At 37.1% G+C, this 18,882-nt stretch overlaps 1 protein-coding gene across 8 annotated transcripts in view; it reads right to left on the bottom strand.

Annotated features, from left to right (window-relative positions):
* The window catches only part of LOC129246207 (heterogeneous nuclear ribonucleoprotein L), a 343,070-nt gene that overhangs the window by 196,370 nt on the left and 127,818 nt on the right, over positions 1–18,882 (bottom strand). For all 8 annotated transcript variants that reach the window (XM_054884810.1, XM_054884813.1, XM_054884816.1 and 5 more), the window contains one exon: positions 17,251–17,388. In XM_054884810.1, the coding sequence (XP_054740785.1) occupies positions 17,251–17,388 (138 nt within the window). The remainder of the gene's footprint in view (positions 1–17,250; positions 17,389–18,882) is intronic.

Genomic DNA, 18,882 nt, shown 5'->3' on the forward strand with positions numbered 1-18,882 from the left:
CAATAGCTGCAAGTGCTTGGAGGTTAGCCACAAAACACCTTTCGTCGGGCTCGATGAAATGCATTGAAATGCAATGCGAAAGCCGCCGTCGTTGTCATCACCCCTAGTCAGGGGTATTACTTTCACATCAGTTTCTTCTGATATCTTATTTTTGTTTTTGTTTTAGTAAATAAGTTCAGCGTCGCAGTCCAACTTCAAAGCGCAGCTGCGGTTCAAATGGAGTGGATCATTTGACGTGATCCGCGGTTGGGTGGCGACATAAACGAGCAAGTGTATTTACGACTACGCATTAAAATATGATTGTTTGCATGCATGTATGCGTGTAGTAAGTATGCTTAATTATGCAGTGGACCCTCATGCGAGGGTCGATAGAGTCAGTTGTTTGGCGAACATCAGTTGACGAAGTCATTTACTCCCTTCATACCCAGTAGAATCTGGGCTGGATGGGCAGTTATCTATGCACCTAAGGCGCCTCAACAGTACGAAGATGCCGTCTTGTGCTTGAAAAGCACACAATATGGCAGTGAAGTATTATTTGTGGCAATGCACAACTATGTGGAATTTGACTAGAACAAACGCACAGATGCAATCATCAACCTAGTTTCCAGCAAGGCGAACCAGTCGGTTTATTTCTGGATACGAGAGAAGCAGCTCTGTCCTACCAAAGTTTTACCGACCTCTTAAAGACCAAGAATATTTTGGGAAGTAGAAACTTATGCCGCCGTAGCTGAGTGGGTTGGTGCGTGACTACCATTCGGAAGTGCGTGAAATTCCAATTGGTGGAAAAAGTTGTTTCTAATAGCGGTTGCCCTCGGCAAGCAATGCCAAATCTCCGAGTGTATTGCTATCATGAAAAAGAGTTTCATAAAAAACCAGCTGCCATTTGGAGTCGCCTTAAAACTGTAAGTCCCTCCATTTGCGGAAGAAATCAGTATGCACTGGAAATAGGAGGAAAAGCTCGGCCAAACACCCAACCTATATATAGAAGCTTATTATTAAAAGAGTTACAGCCACCCCATACACGGCCCATTGGCTTTTTACTTTTTCACACAGCCATACAGAACATCTTAAGGTGTTTGATCGTTCATCTTAAAAGCGATAGACATTTTCGTCTGATGGATTCTGTTTGCTGTGTTGATAGCCGAGGCAGCAGTGCCTCGAGTCAAATGTAGTGGTTTTCGTTTCGGTTTGGATTCGTAGGTTCTTTCTATATAAGTGTTCACGCAAAAATAAACTTTGTAACCTCTCCTTTCACTTCTTGCACATCCAGGTGCGTGTTGAACTTTTTATTTCGAAATTTCAGAGTCCGCTTACCTCAATAAGCACTTATTCTTGGGTCTCATGGCATTTAGGACAGAGAGGTAACAATCCACCAATTACGAAGCTTGAAGAAAGGTGCAACTCAAGAACAAACTTAAACCATCATGATTCTCCGAAGAGGCTCCGATATCTCTTACTCGTACTGAGTTCATCGGGTGTTCGTAATTAGCCGCAGAGATTGTGCTTAGAGTTAAGGAACTACTGCGGTCTGATGACTGGGATAGGAACTAACCGAGACAGAGAGTCGACTGTTCCCACTGATCAAACCTTTTCGAAAATCGAGGTAATTTGCTTTCTTACCATGGAACTGGTCGCAGGGGATGATGGAATTGAAGAAGCTAGTAACGAAACTCGGGTCGAAACGAAGCCTCTGTCACTTCTACTTCTGAAATTGGATTTATCAAGAAGTCGCGATTATCCAGCATAAGCTGCAAGATAGACAACGGTACTTCGATGGAAATAGTGGTAACACAATTATTCGGTGAGAGCAAGTCAGAAAAAATGTTCGAAACCCAGTGTTTCTTCTGTCGATACAGATGTAAGAGATAGGGTTGAAGCGTTCCTCTACTTGCAACAATCACGAAAGGGAGTAAGAAAAACTTTTCTGTGAGGACAGGATCGTCAAACCAACTGACTTCCAACAACCGATCAATCATGGGAAAATGTTTCGCTCAAACAGGCGGGGGCGGATATAGTGGAAAAATGTGTAGCCGAAGCAATCCGATTATCTAGCGCGACTACCATTACGCCATGCAGTTAGGTCGAAAACCACGGGCAGTCGGGGAAAGCTCACATTGTGATTGGAAAAGTCTTCGCTATACGGATACCCGGTAAAGGAAAGAAGAAAAGGAAAATTTGGGGGCAGATACTATTGGAAAATGAAGGCAGATGCTATTATCTTGTGCGAGAAACACAATTATCACAAACTTCAGCAGAAGTCCGCTGACAACAAGAACAACTCTATATATATCGATGATTCTTTCAAGCAAAAATAACACACAGGCCCTTCGGTTTTGTGCTCGAGAAATATAGGTTCGTATTATATTCTAGCTGTGCCTGACTTCGCGATGAGGCGGTGCTTTCTTCCACCTGCCTCAACGTAGAAGTAAATGATAAAGAGAGACGACAGTACCAAATCTAACCGCAGTTATCAAGAACTCGGGCCAGCGGCTTCCGTAAGTAAACTGAAAGAGGTGCGAATACTGAGATTAAATTCAAGAAACGGCTGTTGGACAGCCTCTTTCTTACGGCAAAAATTAGCTGAGCTTGAGTAAGGCCTAGCAACCTTCCCTTTCACTTTATACAAAATCAAGTAAAGTTAGTCAAAACCGCAAAATCATTTCCCCACAGGCTTACCGCAGTATGCACCATGTACCCAAGTACAATTTTTCGTTGTTAAGCCATAATTGCAATTGAACTGTGATCGGCTTCAAATGCTCGCTGGTTTTGACATTGGCACGCTTTCGCAGTCAGTCAACAATAAAAGCTCAAATAACAATAAAAGCGCTTCAAATACACTCACTTTGCATTCACTTTATAACAACTTACTTTGCTCATTAGTTGGCGCATACATACATACGTACATATGTGCATACAAACATACTTCAAAGTCACTTATTTTGCAATAAATTTTAAGGGACTATGAATATGGCGAGTACATTAGAAAATAGCCTGCAGCTCGCCAAATTGTCAATTACGAGTCAAAGCGGCTGGCATTCGGCCACCATTTGAGCGAAGCAACAGTTGCTTGGCTCAGGCGACAAAGCGAGACTGGCTGGCTCATTATAATAAATTTATGTAAGTATGCGCAGGTGTATGTATGTATGGGCGATTGTCTAGGCCTCTGATGTTGCGGCTTGTTTGTGGTAGCAAATGGGTGAATTTACAACTTAAATTTCTAAAATTTGGCGAGATCCTAATGGATATTATCTGAATATGTAAATACGTTTGTATGTACGTTAAATGACAATAACAAATGTTAATTATCAAAACATATTTTTATGAATGTACTTTCTTTGAAGCAAAATAGTTGAACAAAAATGTTAATTTTGAAAAAGGCGAGCCAAGAAGCATAGAGGGATTTGGTAACTTCCAAAACTCGCAAGCTAAAAATCCCCTTGTATTCAAAGCTCTGGAAAGTAAAAGGTTTGATAGCAAGGAGTAAAGGAGAGAAGTGACGAGAGAAAGAGATAGGGCAGAATAGAGACAGAGACAGAGATGGCTAGTCCTGTGAGAATTTTCCAGATTTTTTGGCAAATCTGAAAATCTACTCGGATTTTTACTCGTTTTCATGACATCGGAACACAAAATTCGTAGCCTTGCTCTGGCAAAGTCAGGACACTCACAGAGCAAATGATCAGTGCTATCCGGCTCCTCTAAGCAAGACAGGCAAATCGAGTCCTCAATGATTCCAATCATCAAAATGGCAAAATGGTGAGTTATTGAATTATTTATTTATTTCTTAAATCTCCCAAAACCATACTTTGGATTTTTGTCTCACAAGCTTTAAAGATATTTCCGGTAGCTAAGAGAACTTAACAAAATAAGCTAATAAAAATATATTTTGAGCAATCACCTAAATAAATTGGATTTTAGAGAAATAATTTCTGAGCTTATTTTAAATTTTTCCCCCAGCAACTAAAATTTTGTTACATTTTCTATTTGGAGAGCCTCGGAAAGGGAAGGAAAATTTTCTAGAAAAGTTTTGAAAAGCCTACGAGGAAAAACGCATCCAATATTAAAGCTGCTGGGAGAAGAACTTCAGGTTTTTTGACAACTCGTTACTATTTTACTTTAGGATAAAATTATCAGCAACCTTTTAAAAGTTGAATAAAGTCAATTACTACAAAAATATTTTTTCAATCGCGCACAAAAATTTCATATAAATCTGTATCAGCAATGTTATTATGTTTTCAGCCCAGAAAGATATGTAAAAATATTAAGAAAAGCATTCTGAAAAGTTTTTGAAAATCTTCTGAGGGGAGCTTAAACTTTTTGACAACTTCAACTTAGAAAAAAGCTTTCAAAACGCTTGCACGTTGAACAAAATAAATTGTGTATTAAAGAAGATAAAAAAAAAAGCTTTCCAACTAAGCTTTAAAATGTCCAATATATGCACAATGTATGTATGTATTTATATTTTTATATTTTCAATATAGATGGTATTATATTTTGGATATAGCATTCAGAGCAGAGAATTCCAATATGTTCTGAAACGCTCGTAAAAAGATTTTTGGGAAGAAAGCTCCCATGCAAAAAAGCTTAACTTAGATAATATTTTAAGAATATCCGTAAGAGTATTGTAAAACGGTAAAAAATAGAGTAAACTTTCTTTTCTGGATAAAAGCTCCCAAGCAAAAGCACACAGGAAACTTTGGTCTAATAAAAAAACGAAGGGAACATCAGCTTTTCCGTTAAATCCTTACTATTTCAAATTATAAAAGCTTGCTGAAGCTTTTCAAAAGCTCAAACAAATTCCTCAAAAACTTTTTGATAGCACCTGAAAAGCTCTTGTTTTCCTGTCAGTTTACTTTTTTAAATAAATCGAAATATATTACTTTAGTAGAATGAATTTATATAATTTGCCTTAAATAATCCTTCAGCCTTTAACAACTTTTAGAACTTAAATGCTTTCAAAGGCCTTTTTAAGCTTAAATGCGATTAAAATCCAAGCAAATATTTTTTAAGCCTATTATGCTTTCAAGATTACCTTGCACCTCAGGGCTACACGTTCACGCGGCTACTAAAATTTTTAATTCTAATTCGAATGACTTTGAAAATGAGTTAAGAAGTTAAGTTATTAGAGCTTTCAAATATCGCACAGCAAAAACTAAAAGATAAGTTTTTCTCAAACACCAAAAACCAAATACAAACTTGTAACATTTGATGACCCTAGGAATGTTATATATGTAACATTTTTCAGACAAGTGGTGTTAAATTTTTAGTGGAGCTTTCGTAAAAGCTTTAAAATTATTTTCTGTGCATTTGGCTGCGAGCTTTAAGGAGCGTAACAAAAAATTGTTTCTAAAAGTTAAAGGAGAAAGCAAGCGAGCTTTTAAGCGTGTACTTTTTAAAGGAGATACAAGATTTTGAATTAAAGACGATTTTTGAGAAGCCTATTCTATTTTGAAAAATTTTTGCTTCCTAATAGATAGCATTCAAACAATAATTTAATCAGAAAACGAGGTAATTTTAATAGTTTTGTAAAATCGTTTTTTCTTTCGTTGACTCGCTAACGCTTAAAAGCTTTGCGCTTTTAAACTTTCATAGGCTCAATTCAAGCATGATGAGCTAATGCAGGATGCAGAAAGCACATTGAGCGCAAGCATTTTTAAGAAATTGTGAAGATTAAATAGGTGATGAGCTTTCATAGAAGTTTAAGAAATGGCTTAAGAGAATTTATTCGATAACCTTCACTAAAAAATCGAAATGCTGCTTTAAGAAGTTGAAAGCAAATAAACTCTTGGTGAGTGAAGCTACCATAAAAGTTTAGAAAATAGCTTAAAGGAATTTCTTCAAGAGTCTTCACTAATATATGGAGAGGTTGCTTTTAGAAGTTAAAAGAGAAGATAGTCATAAGCACTTTGGAAGATTTTGAAATAAATAATCAGTTGGGGCAAAGCATTTTTAGGAAAGTATCAAGATTAAATAGGTAGTGGAGCATTCATAAAAGTTTTAAAAATAGCTTAAGGGAATTTATTCGATAACCTTCATTAATAAATCCAAGTTAAATGAATCAAAAGTTGAAAGAAAGCTGGCAAGCTTTTGTTCTTTCTAATTTATTTTTGGAATTTTTTCATTCTACCTGAAAGTTTCCGAAAAGTTTCTTAACAAAACTCAAAGGTGTTAAAGACTTAATAAATCTGAAAAAAAACACATGTTTTTCGTTTACTCGCAAACGCTTTAAAGCTTCGAGTTTCTATGCACTATCAATCTCGCAAATATTTACTATATTTGTTTGTAGCAGTAGACTACAACATCTTTTTTTACTTATTTTCAGATCGCTCTTCCGATTTTCAATTTAATAAGCTCATAAGCTTACAGTGAGCTGTACTACGTATGTAAAAAAAAACAATAATGCCAAAAATATGCCTACTCAAAGAATCTCAGCAAACAACTATTACAGTATAATAAGCCAAAATATGCAAAAGCCAAATTTGTTGCAACACAACAAACAAAACGAAATGCAAAGAAAGTCGACTGTTCCTACCCATATGTCACATCATTAAGCTGCCATCTAACGATACCAGCAAGTGACTGCGCTGTCGTAGCAATTGGAATGTATGCATACAGTGCATGCGGTTTTGGTCTACACAATGGCTGCCTGCCGCCTGTCGGCATTGTCATGAGCTCGTATGCACATTTTTCTTCTATCATTTTACACTATTTTCCAAACAGTCGATTTCAGGCGATTCAAGTGCGACATAATAGATATAGCAGGGCAGAAGTTATTGCATGCATTTTTAGCCGACGCCCTGGCTAAAAGCGGGGAACTAAAATAGAAAGAACTCAAGGAAGACGAATTCGAGGGGTGCACTCAAGGTAGGCTGTGCAAGAATAGTACTTTGCATATGCTAAATTTTCTTAGCGTGCTTTTAGGAGCCAGCAAATGGAAAATCAACGGAAGCAGCTCAAATATTGTGGGAGCTGCGAGTGGGTGGCGCGTTTTGCCTGTACGGGTATTTGGGCATGCAACTCTCTTCCGCCGGTTTTCAAGTAATTTTGGGCGATTTTGGTTTTTTTCTTTCGATTGCCATGCACGCCCCATTGCCTGAAACTTTTACTTAAGTCTCTCAACCTCTCCCTCTCTCTCTCACTCTCTTCACCTCTTTCTGTTTATCCAACAGTCCGCTATTGTTGGCAAACTCAAATGACATTTATACATATTGTTTCTGGCTGTGTAGCGCCAGCAGCACTGGACGGTCGTAGTGAATCTATGTACGTCACACGACACACGTCCTGGCAACGGATGCTTGCAGGCTAGGCGCTCTTTTGATGCAATTCACTGCCTCGAAGTTGGCTTGCTTGCTCGCTCGTTCGACTGGCAGATTATGTACAAAAAAAAAGCAATATTTTTTTTAGTAACTTTTTTATTGTTGTTGTATTGCTGCTTGACTGCTATCTGGCTTGGTGCGCCAGCGATAAGCTGCCACTTCGAATGGCAGGCAGCAGACACAATATTAAAGGAAAAACCACTACCCACACACCTACATATGTACATGCATACATGCATATGTGTGCATACTTGTGAGACTTTCACAAATGAGAAATGAGCGTGCGTTTATGTATGCGCCAGTGTTTGTTTACCGCTCTAAGCCGACAAATGCAGTGCTGCCAGCAGTTCATGCAAGAAAATCGCAGTAGAGGAAGCAGAGTGTAAGCCAGCACAAGGATCATTGATATTTGATTTGTTATAATATTGAATGGCTTGAATAGCTATAGTGGAGCAGTGGGCGGCGGCTGACGCAGTAGTCATACTGTATGTGAATAGCACACATGTGTGGGTGTGTGTGTGTGTGTGCCTTAATACTTTTTTATTACTCTTACTATCACTCTTCGAAATCATAGTGGCATTAGCGGCAAGATTAAATAGTTTTTATGCACTAGCGCAGCTCACACGCATACCTACATACACTTTTGTGATGCCCAGGCATGCATACACGGGAAATTCCTCATACATTCCACACTAAGTCTTAGGCTACATTCTTCTACATTGAACTGCATTGGCTTTTGTTGCAATTTCTCAGCTTTGGCTGGCTCATTTGCCTTGCATTCTATTGTGCGCTTTTTTCTTTGCTGCTTGGGGCTATTTTTTCAGTCTCAAAACTTGTCAACTTACGAATTGAATTATTTAAAAAGTTTGTGGCAAATTTTTCCTCTTCATTGTGCACAGTTTTCATAATATATGTTGCAACTACTGTGCGCATGAGAAGAGTGTATATTTTCTTAGCTACTTTGAATGAATGGATTGCAAAATTGTTTTTTCATGAAACTAGAATTTAAAAAAAAGAAAAAAATCTACATAATTTTCTCTCGTTTTACCCAACTTTTTATGAAAGAAAGTACACAGCCAAACATACAAATGCAAATGTATAAAATCGATTGGCCTCAAAGTTGCCCAAACTTTTCGCTTTATCTATGCCCACACACACACACACATAAGGTACATGCATACATACATACATACATTCATATACAACATGATATATTTGCACTACACACAATCATTTATATAACGGCAAAATTTCTATCAAATAATCGCGCACTAAACGCAGATTAATAGCTGCAAAACTTAGGGCGGGTGTAGATAGAGTTTGGGACTCACTGAATTTATTCATATTCGCATTTTGCGCAGTGAAGTGGAAGAAATATGGATAATGATAATAAATTCTCCATACATACATACCTCACCCCCTACACCCTTTATGGAAGTATGAACGGCAAATGAGTTTTGATAGGAAAAACTTCAATATGATACTTTTCCATTTATTGAAATCTGTGAACTAAGAAGTGGTAAGCAAACTGTGATCCTTCTGTCAGCTTAAATGAGCAGTGCGAGTACATCATTTACAGCAATTCAGTTTGGTTCATAATTTTTATTACAGCTTTTTAGTTTTCTTTGATTTGCCCTAAATGCAGTAAGTCAGACAAGTTTTGGCACAGTGAGTTTTTTCTTTGCAATATTCGTAATGTTAGGTTAGGATAAATGGCTGCCTAAGCGATGATGCCATACACATTTTTGGGCAATAAATGAAATGAAATGAAAATGCCATACAAAGGAAAATTAGAGGCGGAAAAATGAAAATCAGAAAAGAAAAATTTCTTTGGTTATTTCTTGTTAAAATTATAGTTTATGCGGCAACATATTTTACAAGCAACATATTTTCAAGTTTCAAACTTTACACAACCTTAAAAAATTTATCAAATTTTCCAAAAAATTACACTTTAATTAAATGAGCTATACAATTGAATACGAGAAAAAAATTAAAAATTATTCGTGAGAAACTTAAAATTTTGACGAAAATTTCATAACTTTTTTTTTCATCTTAGATTTCGATTTATACGGCTTTTCCCAGCAACAAAATAATGGCAGGCAATTTTTCTTGAAAAACAAAGCAAATTAAAAAAAAGCAAAAAAAAAATCACTGTGCCAAAACTTTTTTGACTGACTGTATATGTCTATGGCTATACAGGAGCGTGGGTAGTCTATCTGAGCTCCTGCTGCTTTATTTATTAGAGCTCAATGTCTTCATCTGGAGGAAGGAGTTGGCTGGCCGGCTTAATTCTTCCCGACAAGCTTAAAATTCTAATGAAATTTTCATAATTTTTTGTTTGTTTAATTTTAGACTTCGATTTATACGGTTCTTATTATACTAAAAACTTTATTTTAACAAAAAAACAATAATGGCAAGCAATTTTTCTTGAAAAACTAAGCCAAAATAAAAAAAAGCAAAAAAAAAAAATCAATGTGCAAAAACTTTTTGGCTGACTGTATATGTCTGATCTCGTATATATTATGTATATGTATATATATATATATTAATTGGCGCTTGTGGCGTGTGTCTTCATGTTGTTCACCAAAGGAGGGAAGTTTTAAGTCGATTCTGGACATCCGCAAATATTTTTTTATGAGGAACTTTTTCAGGGCAGAAATACGCTGGGAAATACACTTTGACATTGCCTGTCGAGAAGCCACCTCTAAACCGCTATCTAAAAACCCTCAAGATAGTCTAAGGTCAAGAGGGGCTTTCAATCACAACTTCAGAGCCCAGCGTTTGCTTTATTTTATGAGGAACTGTACCAGGCTAAATGAGTCAATTGAGCTAATTGAGTTAAGCCCTGGCGCTCAACGGAGTTTTAAAGAATTTAGAACAACATATCCACATCAAATAACGTACGAAACTCCAAAAGAAATTCTACTTGTCTAGACGCAGCTGAATGTGAGTGCCGAGTTGGCGATGAATTGGATTGTAGTGAAGCCGTAGAGGTTTACCCTTTTAACTTAGCTCCCTCTCTTTTCTCCCTCTCTCTCTCTTCCATCTCTTTACCAAAGCGCAGAATACTGCCCGCCTCAGAGTGTCTGCATATTAGATCGTTAGTTGGACTTTTAACAAAGTGTCCCTGCCAGTGAATAATCTTTTCTTCTATAAAGATTTGATCAAATTGGGCTGTGAGAGGTGATTAGTGATTCGCTCTACGAATTTACGACATGTAATGAAGTACATACGATTTTCTTGCCGAATTTTTCAAGCAATTGGAAATTAGGCTTCCCTCTAAATAATTCTGAAGTTGTGAGTTGAAAGTCGCGTCTCTGTTGAATAAATCCTTTATTTCAAATTAAATAGCTCATATTGAGCGGTGTTCCTCTTCACGCAGATCTGAGTGTGAGATGAGTGCAATGTTAAAGAGTTTAATTCAGCAATATCTATGTTAAGTATTTTAGATATTTATTGCAGATATATTGCAGCCAAAGACAGTTCTTCCAATAACAATTCATTCAAGAAATCTGAAGATCCTTGTAATCTCTTCGACAGCGCATCGGCAATTTTTACTGATCCCGCGATTTAGTGCAGTTCTGGAAGTGAGCGACAGCACAAGTAAAGAGTTGAAGAACGGATTTTAGGAATCATATCCAAGCATACAAGCCTCGCCGAGTTTCCTGTCTCCACAAGCTGAGAAGAAAGCTCGAGCAGCTACTGAAAACGGACATCCGCAGGAACTCCTTATCACGTTGGCTAACATTCACGTAAGGCAGGAAAAGAAGCTCTCGAAAAGGACTATATTCTTTCCCTACGGGACGCCTAATGAGGCCTTGTACTTTTGGCCGCCAGATTTGAAGCGCCGCATAACGAATTCTGTTGGAACTACAGAGAAGAAGTAAAGGTAGAGTATTTTCAGCACTTCTAGGGCGAGTGTTTGGTGCTATCTTTGATAGTAAAAAATGTATTCAAATAGCGAGTTAGGGTATTTCTGCTATGAAAAAGCTCCTCTTAGAAAACCATTTGCAGTTCGGAGGCGGCATAAAATTGTAAGTTTTTTAATTCGTATGACCACGTCAAGACACACGCCACAAATTGGAGGTAGCGCTCGGCCAGACACCCGACAATTAAATATAAAAAAAGCAAGTACAGTCGGTTTCGGCCAAGAGATACGAAGATAAGCAGATTAAAAGCACTAAAAAGTTAGGACTGAGAGACTAAGATTTTCTAGCTATCGCAATGGCCCCCTTAGCGACCGGGTGTACTTGATTTTAAGGGTCATTCGTGTAATATAGCTCAACCTAATAAATATTTGAAAATTGTTTGCTTATAATCAGTAAAAAAAAGATATCAAAAAAAGTTTTATATTTTTAAACCCAGCCGAATCTAAACTAATCTTGAGGTTAAGCTCTTTCCAAGGTGATTCCGGAGCCACGTTACCGCTACAGAGAGCCTTAGTGCTGTCCTGGTTGGTTTGAAAGCGATGGTTGTGAAGCAGTAGTTTTGCGCTCTTTGCGTAGCTCTAAGAAGTGAAGACGTATAACCTTCCTCTTTTTTATAAAAAAAAAAAAACAAAAAAATATCCGCACGCCTAATTGCTGATGGCACGGCTGATATTCTAACGCACACTTTCCCTCAGTAAATTTATCAAAACCACAAAGGATATACAAACATTTTTGAAGGAATCATTTCTCTTAAGTCAAAATAATCAACGAGATTAAATTTAAGCAAAAATTCAACCAATTTTTGTTTTTTGTTTTTGGTTTTTTTCATAACAGAATTTTATCAATTTTTTCGCACGCTAACCACCACAGACCGGATTGTGTGCAATGAATTCTAATCTCGCTCCTCCGTCCAGCCAGCCAATGGCCATTGTTGATGTGCTGCAATATTGGCTATTTTGATTTGCTGTTCAAATGTGTGCACATCAGCGCGTGCAAACACACACATGCACACACCTATGCATATGAAAATCTATAACAAAAAAAGCAAACAAAGTATGAATGCACGAACACATAAATATTGATATGCATAACGGGCATGTGGCATGGAGCGAGTGATCCTGCTGCGTCCCAGAGCCATTGTGTCTGAAGGTCTGTTGTACAGTTATGAAAAATTCAACACGCTAACATACTAGCCCACACACAAGCGCATAAAGTATAACTGCATGTGTGGGTGTGTGTCTGTAAATAAAAATGCACTGCTCCTGGAAACTGTGGCACAAGTAAGCGGATTGGTCAGCGAAAACCGGCAACATTTTCAGTGCAGCGCATGAATTTCTGCGCTACTTGGCAGGCCTCGCTATTATGGTTGTTGGAGTTGCATGTCCTGCACTTCAATGGCTGATGGCTGTTTTTTTTTTCTTACGTTTTTTTATTGCTGTTTTATTTGTTTCTTTCCCTTACTCCTCTTGTAAAATCAAATCTTCTTCCCGCCAAACAGTCATTGGCGTTGTCCCTCTATTCGTTTCTCGCCATATTTGTGCCATTTCGGAGGTATGCATTTGTATGTGTGTATGTGTGTGTGCCGTTCAACCAAGCGTGTGCACATACACATGTTTTTCGGTTTTACTGTTGTTTTTGCACTGCTAAGTCGCTTTAAGTCGCCGCGTCCAGAGGGTGAGCGCGATAACAGCCTCCGTTTACATAAGCATGGCAGACGGCAGGTAGAGGAAGAAGGAGTCATAAAATCCTTCCGTCACAATGAAAGCAACAATTTTTTGCGTTCTTCTTGCATTTGTTCCTGTTACGTGCGCAACGATATTGCCTGACAGTCTGTCACTCAGTTTTGCACTATCCGACTTTTGCCCCGCTGCTGGTTGCTGTTGGTGGTGCTATGATAAAACATTCATACCCATTGTCAGAAAGGATGGGGTTAAGAGTACTGATCTTTAAACAAGTAGAAGTTGTTTGAAACAAAGGAAAGGTGGTGCGACATATTAAATATTTACAAACGGAACACAAAATTATCAGACAAGACTGAGGTTTCGAGTAAAACACATCTATCTGGATGCCTATTGATCCACGTGGCAGTGAAAATCTAAAAAATACTTGAACTATCTCAATGGGATCATAAAGATTGGTATTAATCAGCCTAAGCCCCATGCCCACTATCCTTTTAACTTAAATTTAAGGTTGCGTTCAGCTACAGGGTCCGGCGCTCGAAGAGTAATCAACTTCAGAACGGTCGCGCAGCTAATGCACGGGCATCTCGTGATTGCATTATATTTGGTTGGCAAATCACAACCAGCGATTGTTCGTGAGCTCGAGCGCCTTAAAAGTAAATAAAGTTTTTGTTTAACGCAACATTTCTCGTTGCAATGGTACTGGTAGCATCGCGAAACGTCATGGAGATGGTCATCAAAGGACTGCAACGTCACGTGAAATGGTTCAAAAAGTGAAGAAGCGACTTGAGCGAAATCCCCGACGATTACCAATCAAATGGCGAAAGAACTGAAAATATCTGACCGAAAGAACTGAAAATATCAGACCGTAGCATCCGCCGCATACTGAAAAATTATCTCAAAGTCAAGCGTTACAAGATCCAAAAGGCGCATGATCTCACACCAAAGCAGCAACACGTCAGACTTGAGAGAACGAAGGAGTTGCTTCGCTTGGTCGAAAGCGGGCGAAAAAATTTCAAATTGAGCAAATCGTAAACTCCCAAAACGATAAGGTTTATTTGGCCGACTGTTCATACGAGAATTTGAGTCATCGATTGGCCACCAGGTGGTAGTACCCGCCACAGGTAATGGTTTGGACCGCTGTAACCGCGGATGGGCGATCTCCAATTGATCATCATCGAGCCTGGCGTCAAGGCAAATACGAAATATTATCGTGAAAAAATTTTGGAGGTTGCATTGAAACCGTGAGCAGACAAACATTTCGGTGGAGGACCATGGACATTTCAGCAGGACTCGACACCATCTCACAAAGCTCGAGTGAACCAGAAATGGGTAAAAAGCAACGTTCCGAACTTCATAACGTCCACACAATGGCTCACAAATTCACCATACGCGAATGCGATGGATTATTCTCTTAGGGCCATGTCGGAGAGCAAAATGCGAACTAAAAAGATTCGCTGAAAAAAGCCATTGTCCGCGAGTGAGCCAAAATATCTGCAAATCACATTCGCGCAGCTTGCGATTCGTTTCTGAACCGTCTCAAGGCCATAGTCAAGGCAAAAGGTGCTCATGTCAAGCAACAGTAAATTGATTTAGTATTAATTTGGTATTATTTTCACACATTTTTTAAAATGAATTGAATAAAAGTAATTTTCCAAACTAAATTTATGGTTCTTTTAACTGGTTCCACTTGACGTGCTGGACCCTGTAGTTTCGCTGGCTGGGACGAGAGCTGCTTGTTAGGAAATCCAGAATAAAAATATTTTTTCCTGCATAACCCAACTTATTTATTTATCTCTAACCGGTTCAATTGCCTATGTGAATGTAGATGATTGGAACAATACTAAACAAACGTAGTTTGCGAACTATTGCTGGCCTAAACAATGGATCCTGAACGAGTACCCGAACAGAATTTGGGTAAAAGACCCGACTCTAAGCGAAATGTGTCGAGCAGATTACTAGACCGCGTTCCATTGTAGAAAGTAATGCATATCCTGCAGTTGGGTAAGATACTTATATTTGACAGACGCTGATCTCGTGAAGCTCAATCTAATAGACCGAGCTTTTTCGTTTTACGAAACCAACGCATCGCTTCATTGGGATTCAGAGACTGTTGCAACTTTTAAAACCTTAGGAGAAGCGGTTGGTTAGCGATATAAATCATGCACTAATCTAGTCCAGACGACAGAGTGAGACACTTTTTCGAGGTATAACGGATGAGCGCACAAGTACCTACGACTGCGAGTAACTGCCGATCTCCAAATAAAAAAAATGAAACTGTTGTATTTATCGTCACTTTATTTGTAAAGCTAATCCGCGATCCAGCCTTGCCTCTGGACTTTCCATAAGAGATGTAGTGACATATCGTTTTCGTTAAAATTTGCTTGGATTTAACTTTTTTATTAGTTTTGTGCTGGTGCGAGTATGGGATGTGCCACACCTGCACAGTTTTCTTTCGACTTTCAGGTTTTCTTCGACTTAAAATCATAGAAAATTTAAAGAAATTTGAAAGAAAATTTTAACCCATCTGCCAAGTATTTAGTATCGCTTTTAACAGTCGTCTGTTTTCTTGTACTATCATATCTCCAGGGTCCAGATGCCACGTATGGGGATCAGTAGGAACACGCGATTGTCAAGCAGTCGCACAAATTGCCAGTTTGCGAGAGATTTTAGGGTAATGAAATTATATACAATATTTTGATATATCTGGCGGGTATATCGTTTTTGTAGGCCTTAAGGGGTTAGGTGGGTTTCAGAGGTTGAAAAAAAGAAGATTTTGACTATTTTTTTCTTAGTATATAAAATCATATATTTTATTTAAACAATTCACTATATCTAAGATACATATATAAACAGTGTTTTGTGAAATTTTTATTTAAAAATTTCGAAAACTCAGTCATTGGTACCTCATCTTCCTTGACGTCTCAAAAAAAAATACTCTTGCCGTGGACAGCATAACTCATTATTGGTTCATCTAAAATCAAAAAACCAAAAGGATTTCGTTGGTACATGGATAAATCTCGTTGTTGTACGAAGGAAAAAAAATCCAAATTTGAACTTTTTACATGCTTTGAACCAAAAAACACATTTTTTACTGAAATTTTCGACATACATTGGCTGAAAAAATAATAGTTGTAATTAATAAAAAAAAAATTCCTTCGTTCAATAACTAGATAATGTTATTTCAAAGATTTGTACAAAATTTGAACTAAATCGCTTCATAACTTTTCGAGATATCGTATCCACCGACTTAAAAAATGGAATTTTGAGATAAACACGTATACCTGCGAAGCGCTCGACTGACGTGGCCTAATAGGCGGAACTTCGGAAGGGTCTATCTCATAGAATTTTACTCGGATCGACTTAAAATTTTGGGAGAGTATTTTAAACATACTGTACTATTTAAGGAGACAAAAAAAAACAAAAATCGATTTTTTGAAATTTTCAAACCCACCTAACCCTTTAACCGAGGTCCTCCTTCAACTTATGTTGTGCGTGGCTTAATTTTGTATTACAAATGGAGAGAACTTACAATTTTATATCACCTCCGAACGGCCGATTGTTTTTTTTTCTAGAAGGAGCTTTTTCATGGCAGTTATGAAATTGTTGAGTTTTTTTTTTGTTTTGTTTTTTAAGAGTGGAAACCCATGCTTAAAATACTCTAACGATCTCACGGAAAGCACTTTGTTGTTGCATGACACCCAAACATAGATATCTTCACTTCACTTTTGCATTCTTATTTTCATTTTATTTTACCACCACCAGCAAGTCATCACCGATTCATCACATTCCACTGCTGCTGCCGGTGGTCTAAACTGGACTTTTTTTTTTTTGCTAGCCCACATCTTTGTCATCGCTTACGAGGTTGTTGCACGCTCAATAGGCGCGACTGGCTGTTGCACACTTAGGCGCCACTCAGCGCTGCACTTCGCCGTTTACTTTGCATTTTTCTACACATATTTTAAGCCACCCACCTTCTTCACATACATGCATAGTATGTACATATGTATGTGTGTATATACCTGCTTTGTTCTCCCACAAACATATAAACACTTTACGTAACTTGGCTAAAAGGCGGCTCTAACGAGGCTAAAAACGCGCTTATATTGAAGTGCATACATAAAATACACATCTACATACATACATAAGTATATGTGTGCGTGTATGTGCATGCGGATATAGAGATATATGCAGCTATCACGCGTTCTAATGGCTTACTCGCATAGAGTGGATAAAAAACAAACCAAACCAAAACAAAACAAAACAAAAATTAAAAACATTTTATGTGTGTATTTTTGTGTGTATGCGTGTGAGTACACGTGCACTTACCACTGTGATGGGATAGAATGGATTTATGATGGTGAAGAGTAGAATGTGATTTGGCCGCGTAGTTTCCGGGCGTTTCCGTCGCAGATCATCATTGGATTTGTTGAGTAAAGCCTGTTGCTGGCTCTGTTGTACGACCGCCTGGAAGGAGGAGAGGAAAGCAAAAACCAAATAAGAATCAGCAAACAATGTGGCATTAAAAAAGTTGTGACTGCTTCAAAAAATATGGAGCAAATTTAATGAAAAATATTTTAGGCATCTTTTTTTTTTTTTGTTTTACCATTTGAAATGCTTTTCTTGTAACGAGGTTACATTTTCCCCTCCTTTTTTTTAATTACTTCATTTTTAAGTTTTTCCTGCTTTTTTTTTTTTGTTTATGTTTTTGTTACCGAAAAACATTTCGCAATACAAATTTTATGTTTTAAGCGCAAGTAACTCCTTGCCATGGTTAAAAAATAGGTTGAACCAAAATGCAATAAATAATGTGGAAAATGTATGGGCGAATATCCACAAAATCAAGCGCAAATCAAAAATGTTTAAATGCAAGTGTTGCACGAAAGAGACGTTTAAATTGCAGTTGTGCGCAAAACTAGTGCGCAGACAAGTGGATTCAGAGAAAGAGAAAAGAAAAACAGACACGGGAATTTTGTTTGAGGACAAATAAATTTTATTCAATTGAAAAAAGCTAAACTATTTGTAACCAAATGCAAAGTGAAAGACAAATGAAACCAACAAAAAATATTATTTCTCTAATATTTGAGTGGCCTAAGAATAAAATATACGTTTTAATTAAGTATACGTAACAATTAAATTAAATTTAAATATTTTATATTTTTTAGTTCGTTGCAAAATTGTAAAAGCAACACATATTAACAAATTTTGACTATTTATTTATTAATTCTTTTAATTTTAATTATTATTAATATTTTTTTTATTTGGAAAAATGTAGTGCATTCTACAATAAAGGCCATATAAATCCAAGTCTTAAACATTGTTAAAAATGCAAAGACTTTTCATTAAATTAAAAACAATGAATCCATTTGTGGAACAAAATCAAGACGCACGGCACAAATAGAAGGAGGAGCTGGGCTAAACACCTAAAAAGGCCAAAAAGAAGAAAAAGTTTTAGTTGATACAAAAATCTTATTGATTTTTGGTAATGTGCTTCCCTGATGATTTTACGCATTTTCTCCATATGAAAAAAAATTCTTAAACAAGTTTATTTTTTAATTTTTTAATTTTAAATATTTTCGTTTTATAAACTTGTAGTGTAAATCCAAGTTTCAAACTTTGTTGAAAATCCCAAAATTTTTCATATAATTAAAAAGAAAATGTTTACATAATTTTAGAAAAATTTCGGGTACACAGTTTTATAGCCTATTAAATTTTAGTACAACAAAGTGTAAGTTTTAAATGTACTAAAAATTTCAGGGATTTTTTATAATTTGTTTCCCAGATTCACTTCACGCATTTTCTCCAATTAACAAGGAATTTCTTGCATTCGTTATATGAACAAAAATGAGCAACACCTTAAAAAAATAAAAAATTAAATAAATGTAAGTTTTAAATGTCACAAAAATTTCATTGATTTTTGATAATTTGTTTCCCTGATGGGTTTGCGCATTTTCTCTATAT

The sequence above is a fragment of the Anastrepha obliqua genome, chromosome 4 (assembly GCF_027943255.1).
Source record: "Anastrepha obliqua isolate idAnaObli1 chromosome 4, idAnaObli1_1.0, whole genome shotgun sequence".
Classification (NCBI taxonomy): Eukaryota; Metazoa; Arthropoda; class Insecta; order Diptera; family Tephritidae; genus Anastrepha; species Anastrepha obliqua.